The sequence below is a fragment of the Ursus americanus genome, chromosome 13, assembly GCF_024610735.1.
Source record: "Ursus americanus isolate L20-20 chromosome 13, mUrsAme1.1.p, whole genome shotgun sequence".
Lineage (NCBI taxonomy): Eukaryota > Metazoa > Chordata > Mammalia > Carnivora > Ursidae > Ursus > Ursus americanus.
In genome coordinates, this window is record NC_142139.1 from 48,815,230 (window position 1) to 48,839,163 (window position 23,934).

The 23,934-nt window shown below is 33.4% G+C and overlaps 1 protein-coding gene across 1 annotated transcript in view; it reads right to left on the reverse strand.

Annotated features, from left to right (window-relative positions):
• FSTL5 (follistatin like 5) overlaps positions 1-23,934 on the reverse strand; it is a 698,132-nt gene that overhangs the window by 287,099 nt on the left and 387,099 nt on the right. Inside the window, exon 6 of the mRNA XM_045798623.2 lies at positions 21,288-21,408. Within this exon, the coding sequence (XP_045654579.2) occupies positions 21,288-21,408 (121 nt within the window). The remainder of the gene's footprint in view (positions 1-21,287; positions 21,409-23,934) is intronic.

Below are 23,934 nucleotides of genomic sequence, written 5' to 3' on the forward strand. Positions count from 1 at the left end.
AGAGGATATTCATTCACTCTTCCATATATCACATTGGAAAAAAAATATATGAATAAGGATAAAGCAAAAATCAAAAAGCTGACATTGGAACTGATCCAGGGACAAAGATAATTAATATAATAATATGTGATCAAAGTATAGCTTGTATTATGCCAAAACATATCAAAATGAATAAAAATATAATGGGAACACTTAACTGCAAGATAACCAAATTAATTGGTGTTGATCAAATTCAAATAATAATGCTTTACCTACATGGAAAATTATATGCAAAATCAAAACTGTTTGGTTTAACAAAATATTAAACTACAAAATCAACCCTTGAATTTGCATGTTTTTCTTAAAACACCTCACTTGGTTTTTTTCTGACTATTCTTGTTTATTTGCATATTTTGGTTAAATCACTTGCATAATTTCCTTAACAGTATAAGTTGCCATCAAGCTCTTTTATAAGTGCTCTATTATTTTTTAAATTTACAGAGAATAGCATTCCTCTCCAAATTTCATTCAAGGCACTATTTGTATAGGAAGATTCCAACAACTATATTCATCATATTTATGTATGCATAATTTATATGCTTCAGTTATTTAAAGTGTGTTTGATACAACTACTTGTGTTATGGGTTGAACTGTATCCCCATCAAACTCATACGTTGAAACTAACCCCCAGTACCTGAAAACGTGACCTTATTTGACTACAGGATTATTGCAGGTGCACTTAGTTGCTAGGAGGTCCTATTAGAGTGGGCCCGAATCTATTACTACTGATGTCCTTATAAAAAGGGGGCATTTGGACTCAGACACATGCATATAGGGAAAATGCCATGTAAACATGAAGATGGCCGTCTACAAGCCAAGGAGAGAGACCTGTAACAGATCCTCCATTCAGCCCTCAGGAAGAACCAACCCTACTAAAACTTGTATTTTAGACTTCTAGCATCTAGAACTGTGAGACAATAAATTTCTGTTGTTGAAGTCATCAAGTTTGTGATATTGTTATGGTAACTCTAGCAAACCAATACCACTTGTTTGTATCACTTTGTTCTTAAAATGCTCATTATTGATTTTAACTGCCAAATTTTCTACACACTGAGTCCAGCCATTTTTACAAAGCTGACTTAAATGGGGAATGATTGTAAATAGAGAAGGGCAGAACAAGAATTACCTCAGAGCCCAGTGCAACTAATGGCACACATTAAGATAAGGACCCAGAGTCAGAGACTGATGTCCTAGGTCTGGGCAGAAATAAGGTGCTCAAATGTAAAGGGAAGAGAGGGTAGGCATGGGATAGTTTTTATTTTATTTTATTTTATTTTATTTTATTTTATTTTATTTTATTTTATTTTATTTTATTTTTAAGGATTTTATTTATTTATTTATTTGAGAAAGATGGGGGAGGAGAGGGGCAGAGGGAAAGGGAAAAGCAGACTCCCTGCTGAGCAGGGAGCACAATGCAGGGCTCAACCCCAGGACCATGAGATCATGAGCTAGCTAGATATATTTGGCTCCACAGAAGCAAGAAAACTGTTTTCTTGTGTTTTTTTGTAGACTACCCTAAAACTTAAAGAATCCCAAAATTTAAGTTCCAAAGACAAATCAAAGACAAATAATCCCAGATAGTAATTAAGATATCTAAAATAACATCCCTTTCAGGCTTTGATTGACAATATTCTAAATGTGTATAAAGGTTTAAGAAGAGTTTTAAACCCTACTATCTAGTTTGATTTTAATATTTTTATTGGATAAGCACGTCGAACCCTATTTCAACCTCCATGTTTCAAGTAGAAAACAAAGCAAAACAACACACACACAAAAACCTGATTCTTAGAAAGATAAATTAACTTTTCTCAAATCAAGAATAAGAAGAAGCAAGGTTGACAGATAATTCTAGTCTCTTGTTTTTAATTTGCATGTTATTTACACTATACCACAATTACTGACCCACACAGTAGAACTATGTCTGTGAAATGATTTTCATAAATATTGCATTAACATTAATTTTATACCCAAATTATCATATTGAATTTGATGTCTTTTGAAATTCATTCACTGATTGTTTCATTCATAAAATATGTATTCAGAACATATTGCCGTGCCCCTGACCCAAAAAATGTCTACATCCTAATCTTCAGAATCTGTGAATATGTTAGATTACACGGCAAAGGGGAATTTAGATTGCATTTGGAATTAAGATTACTAATCAAATGACCTTGAGATGAAAAAGTTATCCTGGAATATTTGTTGAAAGACAATGTAATCACAAGGGTCTTTATAAGTGGAAGGGGGGGGGGAAGGGAGAGAACCAGAAAGATGGCAGCTTGAGAAAGTCTTGACCCAAAGTTGTGGGCCCTGATGATTGACGAATGGAGCTATATGTCAAGTAATGCAATGGCCCTGAGAAGAAGACAAGGAAACAGGTTCTATTCCAGGATGTCCGGAAGGGATGCAACCTTGGTAATGACACCTTGATTTTAGCCCAGTGACACCTGTCAGATTTTCAACCTATCATATTCTAAGATAATCATCTTGGGTTTTTCAAGCCTGTACATTTATGGTAATTTATTATGGAAGCAATAGAAAGCAAATACAGATAATATTCCTGATCAAATGGATCTTACAACAGAACTCAGAAAAATAAATAGAATTATAAAAGACTGTGATAATTATAGGGATTAGTATGAGTATAGGAATATTTATGTAAATCCACTAAATACAGCCTAGGACTGAGATTGAAGTGGGACATGAAGGCAGAATGAGTTTTAATTAAAATAAGTGTGGGTCAGTGTTATGACTTAAGGTGACTAAACATTAGGTTTAAAAAAAAAAGAAGGAATGTGGCACTTCGGGATAGTAATGTGGTAAGTTAATAGTTTGTGAGAAAAAAATAAAACAAACAAACAAACAAAAACAACAAAAACAAGCAAGCAAACCAAAAACTCTGGCTACTATTAGACAAATGAAGGACTAGTTATTTTAGAGATAAACTTGTTAAGGAGAGTATGATGCAGGAAGATCATGTAAAAAGCTGCTGTATTATCTGTTTAGAAGTGATGGTGGCCTGAATTCAGAGACATAGAGAGGATAGAGAAAAGGGACTAGATTTCAAATATTTTAGAGATGAGATTCAACATGGATTTTTTTATTCTTTGAGGAAAAGAGCAAGAGGGAGAATATATTTTTAATGCTTTAGCAACTTGGTATATAGCCATGTCATGCTCTGAGAAAGATACACAAAGAGGAGTTGACTTTGACAGGACACAGTGCATGTAGGTTTGAACAAATGGTATTGAAGTGCAAGAAGAGAATCCAAGTGACAGTGTCCAGTGGGCCAAGGATGGTTGTAGTTCTGATAATTCTAGTCTGGAGGTATGTACTGCACTATGACAACATATAGACTATAAACCCTAAAGAAGGGTGGCTTATATGAGAAGAAAAAAGTCATAGGGAAGAACTATGAGGAACCTTCACCTTTATATGATGATTAAAGGAACTTAATAAATGGAAGTGAGGAATGACCAGAAATCAATAGATTTCCAGGAACTATGGTGACTGAAAAAACAAGGAGAGCAAGAATTTAAGTTGGAGGGAATAGTAAGGCAATCTCACATGCCGAGGAGACATCAGGTAAAATAGGGCTAACAATATTTCATTGGGTCTAGCAACAAGTAAGTTGATGTTCCCATTGGCAAGAGACAAGGGAACAAGGTTTTTGAGGTAAGCAAAGGAACCATGAGTATAAGCAACTGTAAAAGCGTGGATAAGAGCATACAGACAGGATGGCAGTTGGAAGAAAACATGCTGTGTAATGGGGGAGAAACTGAAAGTCCTTAAAATTATTAATGCAAAGTAGCCATCATACTGTGAAAGATGAGGTATACTACGGAGAAAGAATCATTTTTAGACTCAGGTCTTACAGGATGGAAGAAAAAAAATGGGCACGGAGAACAGGTTGTAAAAAACATTACAAGAGATTACAGGTAGATTGTGTTTCCTACAACTAGTGATAATGAAGAAAAGATGAGTATGAATGCAAGTAAAAAGATGAATTTTTCTAGAATGTTTAACCTGTTACTATTCCATGGGGAGTTCTAGCAATGCACTAATTGATGTCAATCAACTAAAATAAACAAAATTGACTCATATTGGATAGCTAATTGCTTCTTGGGCACCTAGGGTAATAGTGGCAAACTCTCCGTTCTACTCAGTAAATAAAAATATTGATAATACAAATCAGTGTATCCTTTGATTATCTGCATACACTTTACAAGTACTTGCAGATATATTTATTTTTATTATCTTTTGAAACTGTTACTAAATATACATAATGTAAAATTTACCGTTTTAATCATTATTTAATCTATACTTCTGTGGTATTGAATATATTCACACTGTTGTGAGACATTCATTATCATCCATCCCATCATTATACACCAACTACCAATTTTTCCCTGTCCTAGTCCCTGAAAACTACCATTTTTTGTCTCTATGAATTTGACTGGGTATTTCATGTAAGTATAATCATGCAATATTTGTTCTTTGATGACTGGCTTATTTCACTTAATATAATATCTTCAAGATTCACCCACTTGAAAGATGTGTCAGTATTTCCTTGCTTTTTGAGGTTGAATAATATCCCATTGTACATATACACCACATTTTGTTCATCCATTCATCCATCAATGGACACTTGGATTGCTTCCACCTCTCCTATTTTGAATAATGCTATTATTGTGAACATGGGTATACAAATATCTCTGCAGTCTCAACTTTCAACTCTTTCGAATATATGCTCAGAAGTGGGATTGCTGAATTATATGGTAATTTTATGTTTATTTTCTGAGGAACTACCTACCATTTTCCAAAGCAGCTGTACCATTTAGATTCCCACCAGCAAATTTCTCATTTTCCCACATACTGTTGACATTTATTTCTGTTTTGTTTTGTTTTGCTTTGTTTTGTATGATAATCATCCTAACGGGTGTGAAAGAGATCTTCATTGTGGGTTTGATTGGCGTTCCCTGAAAGATTAGTCATAATGAGCATCTTATTATGTGCCTACTCGCCATATGTATATTTTTTTAAAGAAATATCTATTCGAGCATTTTACCCATGTTTTAGTTAATTGGATCATTGGGGTTTTTTTTTGTTGTTGTTGTTCAGTAGTAGGAGTTCTTTATATATTCTGGATATTAACTTCTTATCAGAGAAATGACCTACAAATATTTTCTACCATTCCCTGGGTTGCCTTTTCACTCTATTCAAGTTTTTTGATGAAGTCCAATTTACTATTTTTTTCTTTTGCTCTATCATACCCAAGAAATCATTGCCCAATCCAATGTCATATGCTTTCTCCCTGTTTTCTTCCAATATTTTTATAGTTTTAGTTATTACTTTGAAGTCATTGATCCATTTTCAGTTAATCTTTTTTTTTTTTTTTTTTGGACTTGGATACTCAGTTTTCTGAACACCATTTGTTCAAAAGACTATCCTTTACCCATTGAATGGCTTTGGTGTCCTTGTTGAAAATCATTTGACCACATATGTGAGAGTCTGTTTCTGGGCTCTCTATTCTATTCCTTATGTCTGACTTATGTCAGTGCCACACTGCTTTGACTATGAGACTTTATATTAAGCTTTAAAATCAGGAAGCATGAGAACTCCAATTTTGGCTGTTCAGGGTCCTTTGAAATTCTATATGAATTTTTGCATGGATTTTTCTCTTTCTGCAAAAGACAAACGAAACAAAACAACAACCACCACCACCCACTATCAGGATGTTAATAGGAATTGCTTTGCATCTGTAGGTCACTTTGGATAGTATTGACATCTTAACTGTATTAAGTCTTCTAATCCATGAATATAGAATGTCTTGCAGATGTATTTTAAATCTACCGCATTTGCAACTTCTTCCTCCATAATCTCAGAAATGTTTACAAATAAAAATTAATATAAATATGCTTTGCTTTTAAAATTGTAAATTCACAGGTTGCTTTTTAAATGGATAGATGAACATAATAAGATTCACAAGTTTTTCAAGATGAAGAATTATGCTGTTGCTTCTGAGATAATGTTTTAACTGGAACCTAGTTTTCAAAATAGTAGCAGACTTTTTAGAGTCAAACATGTTTCTTTTCTCTCTTCTAGTAGAATCCAGTGTGTAAATTTACTTGCTAGCTTGCTGACAAATTCAGAACCATTTAATCTGTTATGCTCAACCAGGTACAAATTCTATCACTATTACAAGAATATGACAAGTACAAGGTTTTAAAAAAAATTATTCTGTTCTTTCACTAATAGATGCTTTGTTCACATTAGAATCTAGAGAAGTAAAAGCATATTGTCAGGGCTGCATAAAAAATGAGCACATCATTGTTTAGACTCTTGGACAGTAACATTCTCTTAAAATCCTATCTAACTAATTTAAGAAATCAATTTGCACCATAAATTTATAACTCTGATTTAATTATGCATTCAACTCCTATAGATACATTTCTTGGTCCAATGAATTGATTCATTCGAAGCTGACACACTGTGTACCTTTCTTCAATTATTATAATGTTGGGTTATATTTTCTATAACATTATAACATGGGGGGTGCCTGGGTGGCTCAGTTGGTTAAGCATCTGCTTTCAGCTCGGTTCATGAACCCAGGGTCCTGGAATCGAGTCCCACATCAGGCTCCCTGCTCAGCAGGGAGCCCTCAGCCTTCCACTCCCCCTGCTTGTGCTCTTTCTCTCTCTCTCTCTGTCAAATAAATAAAATCTTAAAAAAAAAATCATAACATGGATTAGTAACAATAATGATCTAACTCCAATCCTAATTTTATCTTTTTCTGTTTATGAAAGTGTGATGAAAGATGAAAGGAAATCTCACACCAAATTCTACTATACATACCAATATTCATGTAATACCACCTGACAGCAAAGCAAGCACTTTCTGTCAGGGAGATGACATTAGACATTCATCCATCTCTATTTGAGGTCTCTTATAGTCTCTACAAGAAACCTCATAGTTCTTAATGATAAAATTGGCACAGGTCAGTTCTCAGCACTCCGATATCATATCTCAGCTAAAATTAAGAGAAAATCCTGATAAAATTGTTCATAAAACTCTTTCAGTTTAAATATACTAACACTTTTAGGATCTAGCAGCAGCAAGATTGAGTAGTTTCTGGAGAAAAGAATGTAATTCTCTGCTAAAATGGCATAAAAAGTGACCACATAGGCTGGATTTTGAGGAAGAATTTCAATTAAAATTGATAAATCCTACTATTTCCATGAGCTACAATAGTGTCTCAAGTATACTAATATTTTAGCAAGTAATAACTTGATGAGTCAAGTTTGAAATCAAAATATGAAAAAGTTCCTAAGTCCCAAAGACAAAAAAATCACAGATTAAAGACGCAGTATAATCTCACATGAAAATCTTTTACTGGCACTGTTTATTTTGTACATCTATAGCTATATGAAAATACGTTACCTTTTAAGTTATAAAGTCTAGGAATTCATTGCTAATATAAAATCTTTTTCAAACATGGTATTAATATGAAGCTGTTCAGTTACAATATGGGGTGATAATAACAAGAGGATATATAGAGGAATGGTGTATATAGCACTTCCATTTGTTGTTTAAACATAGTTAAAAGGTGTTAAATATTTAATTATAGATTTTTAGTTGAGTGTCAAAATAACTAGAAAGGCCAGGAAAATAATCCGCACTTTTAATGAGACTTCACAAAAATAATATCCTTTATATAAGAAATGTGTCAACTCATAAGTAAAAAAAAAAAAAATCTCACTCAATACGGCAGTAAGATAAACTCCTGATATCAAAAGAAAATATTACTACTTCATATACTATGGCAAAGATGCAATCATTAAAAGAAATGTTAAGCTGTCACTTATGTAGTTTTCAGAATGTTAATATAGGAAATTCTTATAAAAGATGATTCTAATAAAATGAGTTGTGTCAATGGAAATGAATTGTACATATACCATCAAACACAATCACTGGTTCAGATCTTCAGTTTGCTAAACTAATTTAGTTCAATATCATTTCATTTCAATGTCCATTTTTTATCAGTAAGAAAAAAGTTAATATATTTTTTTACTTGAGTAGTTCAAAAATTTTGTAACAAATTTTTCATTACTTCTTTCCATTATCAAAAATCTATTACATCACATATATAAATTATTTCTACTATAATAAAATGTCACATTAAGATTTCTAGAGGTAATGAGAATATTTTGAATGTGAAGTTGAACTAAACAAGAATTGTCACCAATTAATTTATTTAGATATCTTTGTAAATCACAGGAACATGTTGTTACGATTATTACTAATACCAATTTCGTATTGCAAAATGTATATATTCAAAGATTCTTTTCTAGAAATTGTCAGCTTTATCCTCTACCAAGTGTTTTGGGGCTCTTCTTTTAAATATTTTTAAAAAATCTACACCCTCTTAATTACCCAATTACCCCTGTTCAATCCCTCAAATTTAACACTAGCAGATTGCAGCCTTTAGTCAGCAGTGTTCTGGCAAATATTTAAGAAAAACAGATCTCTGAGCGGGGGTGGGGTGGGATCAGGGGGTAGGACTGTGATTTATAGCATTGGTTAATGTCTATGGTGTTAAGGTTCCCACCACGGGCTAATTTCCAGTTTTCAATGTGATATCAACTTTATAGCAAAATTTCTGAAAATTTAATCACTGACTTCAACACACCACTGATTGCACTAATCTACCAATCTTGTTTCTTAACCAGATTTTGCTTTCAGCTTTAGAAGTGAACCTTCCAAATTTAGACCCGACGATTCCATATTGCTGCCAGTGTCTTGCCTGTCACTAAATAGACTATTTCAGTTTCTCAATAGTATTCATGGAATTTCAAGCACTAGCCCCTGCTTCCATCCTAAGATTCTTTTTTCACTAATTATCCCTTTGCACTTCCAACTCCCTCACCCCCACATTGCTTGCAATTTCCCACGCCTCAGTCTTTGCTGATATGCTCTGCCCAGCTAGAAAAGCACCTGATTTCTCCGACTTTCTCCTCCACAACTCCTATACGGAGGGTATGCTTAATTCAGACGTTATCTCTGCTTAGAATCCATTCCTGAGAGTGATCTCTTTTTCATTGCATTTTATACATTGTATTTTATACAAGTCACTTTTACTCCATACCATATTATTCTGTAAATTTTGTTTAATTTCCTAAAGTTGAGAAGAGAAACTTTCTTATTTATCTTTATATTTGTAGTGACTAGCCTTGATAATGTCACATGAGCATAACAAATGTTGGTTGTGTATATAAAGTTAATAATTGTAACTTGAAATATTAATCTTAATATGTAAAAATGTGTCAGTGGATTATTTCACAGCTAAGCTTTAAATTACAAAATACTTACTCTTACTCTTCTTTGCCTGGCTTTCTTCTTTCTCTCCTCAGTCTCTCTTCTCTTCTTTCTTTTGTCTCTGTCTGTCTGCCTCTCTGTCTCACTTTCCCCTCTTTCCATCCTACCTTGTCTTTTTAATTTTTATTTGTGGGTGAAATTGTTTACCCTTTGGGAATAGACCAAGTACAACAAATACATCATCTACCAAAATGTTTAATTCCCTTATTTTTTTTTTAAAGATTTTTTTTATTTTTTTATTTGACAGAGATAGAGACAGCCAGCGAGAGAGGGAACACAAGCAGGGGGAGTGGGAGAGGAAGAAACAGGCTCATAGCAGAGGAGCCTGATGTGGGGCTCGATCCCAGAACTCCGGGATCACGCCCTGAGCCGAAGGCAGACGCTTAACCGCTGTGCCACCCAGGCGCCCCTAATTCCCTTATTTTTTAAATAATATATTATTATCATTAGTGACCGATTAAACTGACAGAAGAAAGAGCAGTCCATCGATGTCCTCCAGGCAGTTGCAATAAGTGTACATTACCTCTCACGATGATTTGCAATCTGTAACTTCTGCAATCTCTCATAAATTTTTTTTTCATCCCAGCTGGTCACCACCACCAAGGGTCTATTTACATTACCTAAATGATCGGTAACAAGCTTACTGAAATTTCCTTTTTATAGGAACAATTTCCATTAGGATGAACACATTTCCCAGTGAGTATTGCAGATGATATACAGTATTCCATGCCTCACAAAATCCTCAATCAGGCAGCTAAGCAGCACTTTGTGTAATGTCTCCTTTCTCTCCTTATTAAGAAATTTATTTCATTTCAATCTATTTTTAAATTGTCACCTAAAGATATAAGTCATTAAAATTTCAAGACAAATATACTTTTTATAAGAAATCATCATTCCAAAATTTACTAATGATGATAGTAGTAGATTACGCTAAATACTCATTCGTCAAATATCACTGCAGAGTTAGAGGTCTATTATGTAGTAACGGACAGAGCTGTAATAGAATTTTTTTTAAGAAATTAAAGTCTGTTATTGAATAAAATAGAGAACAGCATTCAAAAGATCGAGGATTACTAAACAGAGTGTCAGATATATATCATTTATATAGATAATATTCATCAAATTTCTTACTTATATAAAAGTATAAAGATGGATGTGTATTAATTTATCCTGTCAATTCTTAAAATGTTTGTTAAAAACTAATTTGTTACTCCTTTGGAACATCTATAAAAGGAATTGCCATACAAAGTATCACCACTGAATAACTATAAGGCATGTTAATAAGATATTTTGCACATATCTTGTTAACATAAATATTTACATATGTACATGAATTTTTTTTATCGTGATGACTCTGTGCACTACAAAATATTTCAGTAACTCCTAAGCTTTAAAGAATATTAGGTTATATTCAGTGTAGTACATTAAAGCCCCTAGGGTTCTCAGAGGTAAAAATACTCTGGAGCTGTTTTTAACACTTAAAAAAAATGAATATAGATATTAATCCTTGTGGTATATAAGGTTTTAAAGGCTTCCTGAGAGTGTTTCACTGTTTAGTTTTGGATGGAAATAACTCAGACTAGTAATACTTTTAATTCTCGACTGAACAGCTTCTCACTGGAAGATATACATGGTCGGTGCATTTGTTTTAAATAGAGGGGGGAAAAATAGTCCTTAAGAATGAAATTATTACAAATTCAGAAAATATAAAGGTGCTACCTGTAGACAGGGGATATATGATTTAAATGATCCTTCAATAACACAACATTTGGGAGGCACTGGTTGAAAGTGGGTGGCATTAAATATATTTTATTGAATTCCATTTTTATTTTCTTATTATTTTTTAAAGATTTTATTTATTGAGAGAGAGAGAGAGAGAGCATGAGCATGGAGAGGGGCAGAGGGAGAAGGACAGAGAAAATCCCAAGCAGACTCCACCCTGAGCATGGAGTCTGAGGCAGGGCTTGATCCCACAACCTTGAGATCATGACCCGAGCTGCAATCAAGAGTTAGTTGCTCAATCGACTGAGCCACCCAGGCGCCTCTTGAATTCTGTTTTTATTTTTTATTTAAAAAATTTTTTTAAAGATTTTATTTATTTATTTGAGAGAGAAAGCACAAGTGGGGTGAAGGGCAGAGGGAGAAGCAGACTCCCACCAAGCAGGGAGCCTGATGTGGAACTCCATCCCGGGACTCTGGGATAAAGACCCAAGGCCCAGGCAGATGCTTAACTGACTGAGCCACCCAGATGCCCACTGAATTCTGTTTTTAAAATAAACATCTTATTTACTTTGAATATATAATTTTGTTGCTTAGATGACTACATTTATCCTGTAAGTGTGCATTTTTCTGGTTTCCAGAAAAATAGATATGAAATTCACACTATGTTGTTTATTTACACCTGGAATATGTGCTTAACCTCATATTTAAAATAACTAAATTGTCAAATCAATAAGTTGTACACTTGAATTTAATATAATATTGTATGTCAATTATATCTCAAAATAAAAAATAAATAGATAGAATCTATAGATTTCCTACATAGATGGCAGTGTTGTCCCTGAATAAATACAGTTTTACTTATAAAAAAACTGGAATAGAATTTTAGATAGATTTTTTTAACACTCTAATATACCGTCCAAAATGGGAGTCAATGACTACTGAGTATTCGGAATATAGATATATTGGGATATATAAAATGTTAATAAAATCAATTTTACTCATTTCTTTAATTTTTAATGTGACTGCTACAAAATTAAAAGTTATTAGGATGACAAACATTTTTTGCTTGTATTATATGTTAAATGGACAGTGTTGATCTTTAGAGAGAAATAATAGCTTGGGAATAGTAATAAATGTAGTGTTATGATTATAATTTTTATAATTATGGTAACTTCATACAATGCAAGCCATTAAAAACATGTTAAGCTACATTTGTTAATATTGAGATATGTTTCCCTACTTAATTAAGGTATAATTAAAATAAATCTTGAGGATATAATATTAACATAATGACATTTTCATAAAATATGTACATGTATGTATATCAAAGAGATTATAACTGAATGACGGAATTAAATGTAATTCCTATTTTGTCTTTTATGCCTTTCTGTTTTCTTTAACTACTACAACAAAAATAGTCATTGTTAAAAGGGATATGGTATTATGGGAGTTAATGAAAGCAAAGTTTGTTGGCCAACCTTTTAATATGTGATTTGGCTTAAAATTTATTAAAATGCAAAAATCCATTTATCTTGTTTTGGTTCATTTCTTCTCTTCTTCTTCTTCTTCTTCTTCTTCTTCTTCTTCTTCTTCTAACAAGACAGGATGGATTCAAACTAATATTAGATACTCGACTTAAATCTTATGATTTCTATATGTTATTGATAAGGCCTACTTAAAACTTCTTGCTTTATCAAGTTATATCCATGTAACCAGTCTATGAAGGTGGTAGAACTCTCAAGTAAGAGGGTAGGCCTCCGGCTGACTTAAAAATATGTAACGGTAATAATAACTATATATTAAAATACGCTTAGCAAAAAAAGTATTTTCTAAGTACTAGCTTCCAAATCCTTGAATTAAAATATATATATATTTTTAAAAGATTAATTGCCTAAACATGTGTGATTATCTTATATATTTAAAAAGCACTTGATTTTGTATACCACAGCATTCATTTTATAGATAAATGCCTCCACAATGGATCATTTGACAGAGCACTATCCTATAAAGAAACTTTCAACTCGGGCGCCCAGGTGGCTCAGTCAGTTAAGTGTCTGCCTTGGGTTCAGGTCATGATTCCAGGGTCCTGGGATCAAGAGCCCCACATCCGGCTCCCGGCTCAGAGTGAAGTCTGTTTCTCCCTCTGCCCCTCCCCCTTGCTCATGCTTTTTCTCCCTCTCTCGCTTTCAAATAAATAAAATCTTTAAGAAAAAAAAAAAAGAAACTTTCAACTGGAAAATGGAAATGAAATTTGTTCCCTCAGACTAACCTTGAGTAGGGAATTCAGAAAACAGCTACTAATTAAAACATGATACATTACATTCAAATTGTTTTAAACTGTTGAACAATAGTTAGCCAGTTAACAATTAAATTCCACTAGTACAAACTCAGTTTGGAAATCTGAGATACTTCTTATTTGTTTGTTTATTTATTCATTCATTTATTTTTTAAATAGGCTCCACACCCAACATGGGGCTTGAACTCATGGCCCTGAGATTACAAGTCACATGCTCAGGGCGCCTGGGTGGCTCAGTCATTAAGCGTCTGCCTTTGGCTCAGGCCGTGATCCCGGCGTTCTGGGATCAAGCCCCATACTGGGCTCCTCTGCTGGGAGCCTGCTTCTTCCTCTCCCACTCCCCCTGCTTGTGTTCCCTCTCTCGCTGGCTGTCTCTCTGTCAAGTAAATAAATAAAATCTTTAAAAAAAACAAAAAAACAAAAACCCTAACTTAAAAAAAAAAAAAAAAGAGTCACATGCTCTACGGCCTGAGCCGCCAGGTGCCACTGAGATACTTTAAGTTGAAGTTAAGGCTTTGGTACTAAGCTGCAGCAACTCTGTCACGCCCAAATGGATCAGACCTGGGGGGCAGTGTAGCTGGTGATCTCCAAAGGAAAGCCATTATGAAGAAGATGCCATGCAGATAGGGTTTCAGAACCACACAAGCACAATGCATGGCTCAATTCAAGGAGTTTCTGAGAAATCGCTATAAAGAACGGGGTTAACAAAGCCAAAGTACCAATGAATTACAGAAATGATTTTGAGAGTCCCAAACAGTCTCAGGCTAACTCTGTTGCTGAATACCATGCTGAAGTCAGGGGAAAGTAATTTTAAGTCAGACCCACTAAGTTATGACTGACAAGATACAGTGCAGTGTGGAAAAATAAGAATGAATAATCAATTTCCATTTTATTGTTTCTTATTTCAATTTTATTTTGTGTCAGAAAAGGCCTTACTCTCAATACCTATGTGACAAAAAAGAGTCAATACTTTAAGAAATAAATACAAGTGTTTCATTTGAAATAGAAGAGAAGCTAAAATATCTAATTGTCTGCTTTTAGGAGTACCAAATAGTTAGGTCAGGAAGCAAAATTACCAGTGAGAAATCATGATAGAGGCTATAGGTATAAGAAGAAACATAAAGGTGCACTAGCTACCAAAGATTAAGGTAATCTCAGCAATTGGGAGGAGAGGGTCATCTTAAAATGGAAAATAAAAATTCAGACTTTCATTCTTTTTAAAATTATAGTTTAAATTGGTGTTGCCTTACCTGTTGTCTTTCTCTTCACAGTTGGTATGTAAAAATAATTTATTTTGTTTAAGACCAATTTGTCCTTTTGGAATACATGTCTATAGGTCAACAATCATGTTGGACAGTCCTTTCCCTATAAGGTCTAAAGAACTTAGATAAAACAACAGTAATATAAAGTGGAAATTATCTGTAAGTGAATGGTGCTGAGCTTTATTTACCAAAACAGTCAGGGCATATCTATAAACTCTAATACAGAAAATTATAATTACACAAACAAGTGAATTAATTTTTTAATCAAAGTATGTTGTAGAAGAGTTATTTTCCCAATGTGCCAGGCAATTAAAGTTGCTGCAGGGTTTCATAGTACAAAGATCTGTGTATGAGGTTGTTCTTCAGTAGCCATATCAATGTCTAATACAGCCTTTCCCAAACCAGTGTGGGATTTCTTGTAAGTCTAAAAAGTAGGATGTTATGAGCACCATAGGAGCCCTCTTCTCCCCCTGTGTTCCCACACCATCACCTGCCAATTCCTCCAAAGGCAACCATCAGGTTAACTACGAAAACCATAGACGAGTTTTACCTATTTTGGATTTTAACTAAACATGTACTCAATGTATGCTTTGCGTGCTCTGCTTCTTTGCTCAGCACTTTTTTTTCTTTCACTTTTCTTTTTCTTTTACATTTAACCTCTCACCCGCCCGCACTTTTGCTTCTACCTCTACATCTCTGCTGAAAATGCTGTGCCCAAAGTCACCAACGACCTCCTTCTTGCCAATGGTCCTATTGACCATTTATTTATCTGTCATATATGCTCTTGTTTTGAACTCAGGCGAGGAAATTGCGGTCAACAATTTTTTATTAAAATTGTATGATGATGTAGTCCTTTGGTTTACTTCCTACCTCTCTAAGTGAGGTTTTTAGTTTGTGTTTTGTTTTTAAATTAATTAATTTTAAGTTTTAGTTCCTTATTGCTCTTTTGCTCATCTCTTCTCTCTTTACATACTCCCTTGGTTACCCCATTTCCTGCCAGAATATCAAATTTTAACTCTATGTCCCATATCTCTATTTGTGGTCCTGAACTCCCACTTGAGCTCTAGGCCACAATATTCTCCAACCAAATGTTTCTATGAGAATATGCCAATATGTTGAAAATTTAACTCAGCATATCTCCCCAAACTTGCTTCTCTTCCTGTGTGCCCTACTTTAATGAATAGCATCATTGTTCACCTTGGTATGCAAACTGGAGAACTAGACATTATCCTTGACCCTATCCTCTCCATCTCATGTATATGTAATCATTCATCAAGTTGAGAGGATTCTGCTTGTAAGTTATTGTCCAAATATGACAACCTCTCTATATTATTACTATTGCTCCTTTAGTCCTGGGCCTGTCACCTTTAACCCACCTTACTGTAAGAGTCTTAATTCTCACTAAACTGCTATTTTTCTCAAAAAAAGTCTTTCATATACTAATGACCTAATATCTATGAATATTAACATCATATTCATATTTCATTGCTCTGATTATTAGATGGTTCCAATAAGTAATATTTTTATTATAGCAATTGTGATTTCCTAGAAAATGATTTTTTTCCTTAAAATGTCATTATCAAAACTGTATCCCATTAAGAAGTGTTTCATATAAAGAGAGATGACATTTTGAATATAATCATGAATAGTTAGGCAATTTAAAATAACTGTTCTATATTTTTTTTAATATTTTAAAATTTCAGAATCCTAATTACCTCTTCTTTTTAAGAAAGGAGAAAGAACTATTATACAATTAGTTTCAGTATAAATGCTCACAGTCGATGCATTATGCTTGCAAAAAACTATTTCATGCCTAGTAGAAACACATCTTTTTTTAGATCCTTCCACACATAAAGACCATTTTGAATTGATAGAGATTTATTTAAGTGTGACATTAGAACTTGTACTAGAATACATATATATATCTTGAAATACAAGTATATGGTTTTGGGAACTGCAACTCATAAGAATTTAGTAGAATTTCAAGAATCTATCAGAATCGCAAACTCCTCATTTCATACAATTTTACAACTTAGCACTTGAGCCAAAACAATGTATAATTTAACTCACAATTTATAATTTAACATAATTTAAGAAAATAAAATACATAGAAAACATTCTCAAAACAAATATTCTTTTCTGGAGAGCCAATTGTACCAGTTTTTGCTAGTTAGAAATAAAAACAATTAATTCCTAAAATCAAAATCCTATCATGGTAATTTATCATCTTAATTGAGTTTGACTGCAAAAATAAGTAAACAAACATTTATCTGAATATCACTTTCGAAACTGATTGCCTTAATTCAGTGTTTGGTCATGTTTGATGGCAAATCATTTGGATTTACCTACAGACTAAAAGAGAAGATGTAGTGCTCCATGTAAATCAAATAATCAAGACATTTCAATTTAATTTTGAATGGGAAGAAAATAAAGTGCTTGTTCCTTGTATGTTAATTCAAGTCCTTATGATTAATAATGGCACTGCTGACTCATTTTTAATTCTATTAAGAAATTTTTGCACTGAAAAATCTACACACTTTACTGAAAATATTCAAGACAACAAAATGACTGTGTGAAAGGTGTTCACCATCTGACCAGAGGATTTAGTATTTCCTCTAAGTATTCAAAACTATGCCACTGACCTCGTTTAAAATTTATTTGATCCCATTAAATAGATTTCCAAGTTTGTTAAACAAACTAGGCATGATTTAGAATATTTGATACTCACACTGAGGATTTATTTTAAATACCTTTTTAATAATGCCAAAATTCTGGAGAAAAAATTAAGAATACCATCCAATGCCTGTTGTAAAATATTAAAATAATTCATCTTATAGAAAAAGGGGTGGAGAGGCTATTTTACAGAGATCCTTATGCAGCTGTGTTTTTTTTTTTTTATTATCATTAACCTTTTCTTGTTTGCACATTACCTTTTACTTTACTTTCTTCCATTTTATACCATGGCACAAAGAATGATAAATTGAACTCCAAAAATCTGTATCTACTGGCAAATAATTAATGGATTAAGAGAATTTCTTTTCTTTTCTTCTTCTTCTTTTTTTTTTTTTAACTTCTCTGGACTTAGTTTATTCCTCTGTACATTCATTTAGAGATTTTCTAGTTTTCTGGGTTTTCTTTTTAGGAATTATTTGGGGGAAACATTCTGGACGTAAAAAAAAAAAAAAGATTATTTTAACCATATTAGATCTGCCATTTTTAATATCGTCTGTCTGAGATTGTATATTCCTAAGGGAAAGAAAAACAATCTTTTTAAGTTGCCTTAACTATCACAGCATTCTATGCACATGGGTACTTAATATATGATTTTTGAATAGATTACTTTTCTCACTATTGTTACACATTTTTATTCATGAAACTACCTTAGTATTTTATAATACAGTGACTTTTTGAAATCATGCCATTATAAAAAGCCTGTCACTAAACTTCACAAAACTAAAGTGGGTTTAGTTGTAAAGTATTATAACAGATGGAAAGAAAGAAATAGATATATATTTCCTATTGAAGAAGTATAAATACCTCTTGCTAATGCAGACACAATCCATACAAATTAATTCTGCTATCTCTGAGGGATCATTGTATAGTTTGATGACCTGTTTAAATAAGTGCAACACTGAAAATGTAATACTTTCCAGAAAATCGCTTGGTGAGACCTGAAAGACTATTAAAATATTCCATATAATTCCAGCATTACTTAGAAAAACATTATCTTCTCTAAATGATTATGCGAACATCATTTTATCATTGTTAAGGGATAGTTTTGCGATTACACAAAAAGAAAAAAGATCATAATATGATTGCTGATTGCCAAGTGCTTTCATTACCTAATATCTCTTTATGACTCAGAATATTAAAAACATAGACCTTTTTTGTTATACATAATTTTGACCTAATGGCAGAAACATTACAATATTCATTAAGTTCATTTCATTTACTATAAACAATTTCCATAAAATTGTTACCATATTACCTTCTAATAGTTAACCCAAATCATATAGATTTTTTTCCCTTTCAACTCCAACAGTTCTGAGTATATTTTAGCTCCTTCATAGACAACATTTTACTATTGCTCTATTGAATGTTTTATTGATGATACAGATTTCCGAATTGTAGAATTTTCTTTATCAGAACAATTATCAGTCCCACCTTGCCTTCCTTACCAACATCAAATCATATCTCAAAACACAGTACCATTTTTTTCCCTGGGATAGGGGCAAGCAGCAGTATTCTGGACAAGTTCTTGTTTACTGATATTGCCAGGGATCATTATTCAGTCTTTGCTGTGCTGCCATAAAAATAACATATTTTTTATACATTATTTTTATTGTTTTAGTTTGTAGCTCCACCATTTCATCATCAACAGTAACTATATTTTGAATAAATACTCTACACAGACATCCGTTTAATTATCTTACTGATGCTTGATAAATTGCATACCATTAAAAATATGTTCTGCTCTTGCTACAAGTTTCAATTTCTTTTACTTCGATCCATGTATCTGCATAGTGTAAGGGTGAGGGTTTAAAGTTGGCAGATTGGACTGCTTATTTAATAAAACAAGTTAGTACAATAGTAATAATAATTTATATATTTCATAGAATTTCAGACGCGGAACAGATCTTACAGTTGAACTAGTTTCTGTAAATACCCTGATATATCATGCACTTGAGTTTTTATGGATGCTGTTCTTTTTGTCCAGTTTCCAATCTCCTATTGCCTAAAGTCCATATCCATTCAATTGCTACCACCTTCAAAAAGTCTCCTTGATTTCCCAGACTGGAGATTATATTTTCAATTCACTTAATATTTTATGTAGGTTTTTTTATGATGTCATCCCTTCTATCTTGCATATAGTATCTATATAATAATATAATAGGATGGTATAAATATAAATGTAATTTCTTTCCTAATAGACCATAATATCTTCTCCTTGCCGCCGTGAGCACACAAACTAATGCCTATAATGGAGTGAAGTTTAGTGGAAAACACATAGACTTCATAGTCTGACAGAGGTTTATTATTATTTTATTTTTTAAAAAGATTTTATTTATTCATTTGAGACAGAGAGAGAGGGAGAGAGCAAACACAAGGAGGGGGAACAGCAGGCAGAGGGAGAAGCAGACTCCCCACTGAGCAAAGCCCGGTATGGGGCTCAATCCCAGGACCCTGGGATCATGACCTGAGCGGAAGGCAGACACTTAACAGACTGAGCCACCCAGGCGCCTCTGACAGAGGTTTAATTATAAACTCAGGCACTTAGTTCTTAACACTCTGTGCTTTAGTTTCTTCATACAAACACAATAATAATACTGCTTTCTTGCTGTTACCTTTGAAATATAGTCTCATCTTGTGACATACTCCTAAGTTATTTATGGAGTCATCCTGCCTTGTTATCCTGCCCTTTCATTTGAAATGGAAACGCAATTTAATTAAATCTGAAGAGCATACTGATATCTTGCCTTAAAGCTTTGTAACCTGCAACTGGTTCACATATATTATTTTGCTTGTACCAAATATTATGTAACATATAATTTAATGTTTAATATAAAATTACCATATGACAAGAAAATTGCTATACTTGTTTATATGAATTTTCAGAAATTTAAGTCATTTCCCTACCATCAGACAACCAAGAGATGGCAGAGGCATAATTCAGAGGAGATCTTTTCATACCAAGTGCATACACTATTTCCTGCCTTTCTGGAAAGCAATATATAACTGTGTATATATATATATAACATATTAAAGATCACTAGATAGATGATAGATACACAAATACATAGATAAATAGATAGAAATAAAAATACTGGTTTCAGTGCTGAATTAAATACTTTTGAACCTGTGATTTTCAAATACCAACCATTTAATTTAATTTTTGTGCACATCTCTTAATTCTTTCCTTTCTATTTTTTGTCCCCTAGTCTTTTCTCTTTGAATTATTTTTAAAGGATAACTTGATAGGTAATTTTTTTGAGCCAGATTATCTTTATAACTCCCTTTTATCAAGCCCATATAGTCAATTTAAAAAAGTCTTTAAGCAATTGAAGCATATATAAATTATTCCAAAGTACCTTAACATAAATACGATTTTCCATTCTTATTAACACAATGCAAACTCTAACTAGTAATCTTCTTTGGTTTCCCAATAGTGTAAAAAAAAAAAAGAAAAAAGTCACTGTGTAAATAATTAAATTGTTTTTGATATATGGTGAAAACCAGTCAAGTGCTGCTCCTACGCCGAACCTTAGAAACAACATTGTGGAATTAATATTTTCAACTAAAATCAATAAGAACTGATATCCAGGGTTATCAAGTATTCCCAGTTTTTTCTTTTTTTCTTTTTTTATTATTATGTTCAATTAGCCAGCCTATAGCTCCTGTTTTTCATTTTTAGAATTACTAAACTCCTTCATTTTTACATATGTTTCAATACAGTTAAGTACTTAAATTATCTTGCTTATATCACTTCTCTTAAAAAAACAGCCGGTACTCTTGTGATCAAGCAAGCACACTGTATTGTGTAAAGAAACAGGAAAAAGAACGAAGAGGAATTAGAGAATGAATATTATACTCACGGAATGTTCTATAAAGTTCTTCAAGAGCCAGGTGCTTGTCAGAGTTAAAATCATCGTATTTCAGTAGATCATACAAAGTACAACCAGAAAGATCCTTGCCAAGTTCTTCCTGTTTTATCACCTGACAAGGAAATTAAACCATATAATTATAACCATCTTAACATTTCTATAGTATAATTAATTATACATAATAATCATTTAATAGATCATTTTAAGTCTGCAGTAGGGCAAAGAACTGAACCTATGAAAAATCCAGATTTTTGGTTACTGGACAATTATTTTTAACCATTCCAAAGATATAAAGTTAAAACGTTCAGATAGGTACTTAGAATTTAGTCCAAACTTTCTAATACAAAAATTTCACAGTAAGACTCAGAAAAATATGAACTTTACAAGGACATTTTGTATTTCACTCATTTTGTTTGCTCCATTTATACTGACTCAAGGAAATATCTCCACATGAAAATTGCCTCCTACATCTCAGTGACCCCTGTCAAAATAAAACAGGACTCTTTTCTCAACAAAATAGCGAGATCGTTTGTTCCAACTTTCATCTTCAAATTATTTGTGAAAAATGAAGTTAGATTTTTTTTTTTCTTCTCTGCCTAAACTCCTCCTCAGCTGGAAGTTAAGCCATTTGGGATTGTGCATTAAGTCCCTCCGTCACAAAAGAGCTATTAAGCAAATGACTGTTTCCAGGAGCCAGAGAGAATTAATGCACCAATTGATGATGAAAATCTATCCAAGTGTGGGTGAGAAAAATCATCAAACTGCTTTTCTACTCTGTGCTCTGTCCTACGGACTGAGGCTGTAGCTTTTTTATAGTCTACTGCTTTGACTATTGCTTCTCAAATGAAAGAGCTCCCCAAGATTTTTCAAGCATTCCTATCCATCTGGGGGGCTGCATCGCTGTGTCCATGGCTTGTCACATTCTCCCACATACCATTTCACATTGCTTCCAGCTGCGCATTATAGTGTGTGTTTCTTAAAAGGCGGTGCCATGCGAACAGAAAACACAGGCTCATGAAGTCGGCCAGCTCTGGGTTCCGCTTCTGCCAATGCCACTTAACAGTTCTATAATTTCTGGCAAATCATTTAACCTTTCCTCAATTAGAAATTGAAGATAGTAACATTTGTGTCTCATGGTTATCGTGAAGATTATACACACGCGCGCGCATATATATACATAAAACACGCACGCATACATTCATATATTTAGATGCAAGACAATATATAATGTGCACTCAGAAGTAATCATTAAAGTCAAAAGTAGTGATTTTTTTAAAATGTAATGTGCTTCTATTCGAATAATTCACCGCTGATTTCCACACCAGCTTGCACTGCTGTGTACTCACAATGTATTACTGTTTTTGATAAAGCAGTGTGCTTCAGACCTTGTTAGATCAATGGCAGATTCGTGATACCAACTTCTAAAGATTCTCAGATGCTATCGAACTTTTTTCTTTCTTTCTTTCTTTCTTTCTTTCTTTCTTTCTTTCTTTAACCCTTTTGGGAACACTTCCATGTTACAAGTTCAGTTACACCTGAGTGTGGATGAGCTCTAGCGGTAGCTCTGAGGATGGAGCTTAGCATTAAGGGTCACTAGAGCCTCCAGCCCCCTTCCATAGCCATCTGCGCATTGCCAAATAGAACTTCCACAATATACTGGGTCATCTACTTTTGCGTTATGTATTCACATTTCATTGGTGAAGCTGGCATCTATTCGCTGCTTTAGAGGAGGGAGAAAAAGGCAAAACATTTATCTGCTTTAATTGAGCCATATAAATAGATATTGTTGAGAGGGAGTATTAAGCCCTACACTCCTGCACAGTCCAGCTGGAGGGATTAACAAAACTATGTAATGGCTGAAGCCATCTCTCCTATAAGCCTAATGAGAAAACTAATACTGCTTTTCTATTTAGAAAGCAACAGAGCTCTCAGTCATTCTCCATCTGTTATTTGTTAGATCATGGAAAATGACTTTTTCCCGGGTGGTAGGGGGGCAGTGTATTTCATCTTACCTCACTATGCTCTTCCTAAAGATCTGCAATGCAAACATTGCAGTATTTTAAGGATGCAGTGACACAAGGGTTTGGTCAGGTATTTTAATAATATTTTTTAGTGTTTTTTTTTTTTTAAATTATTCTCATACATGTCCATAAAGAGAAGGAGTTGGAAAAACCTAGAGAAAATCTTCATCATTTTCTGTCTCATGTTTTCTATTTCAATAGTTTACTCTGATTAAATCATGTATTAGACAAAGAGAATGAACCTCTACCTCTTTTTCCTGAATGCTGGCACAAGACTAGCTTGATCTTGATTTGATCTTGATCTTGATTTGACCATGTTATACAACTTAAGCTGGATGTGCTGTTTTAACAAGTGTGCCCTAGAGAAGCAAATTGTCCTGGCTAGAAGTTTTCTAAAACCAAAAACCAAAACCAAAAACCCCAACTCTGTTCACCTATATTGCATCATGCCCAAGTACAGGAGATAGGTGATTCTCATCTTATTATCAATATTTCAAATACATGTTTTCTACATTTATTCCATTTTTTGGTCAAAAAATAGTCTACTTTGGGGCGCCTGGGTGGCGCAGCGGTTAAGCATCTGCCTTCGGCTCAGGGTGTGATCCCGGTGCTCTGGG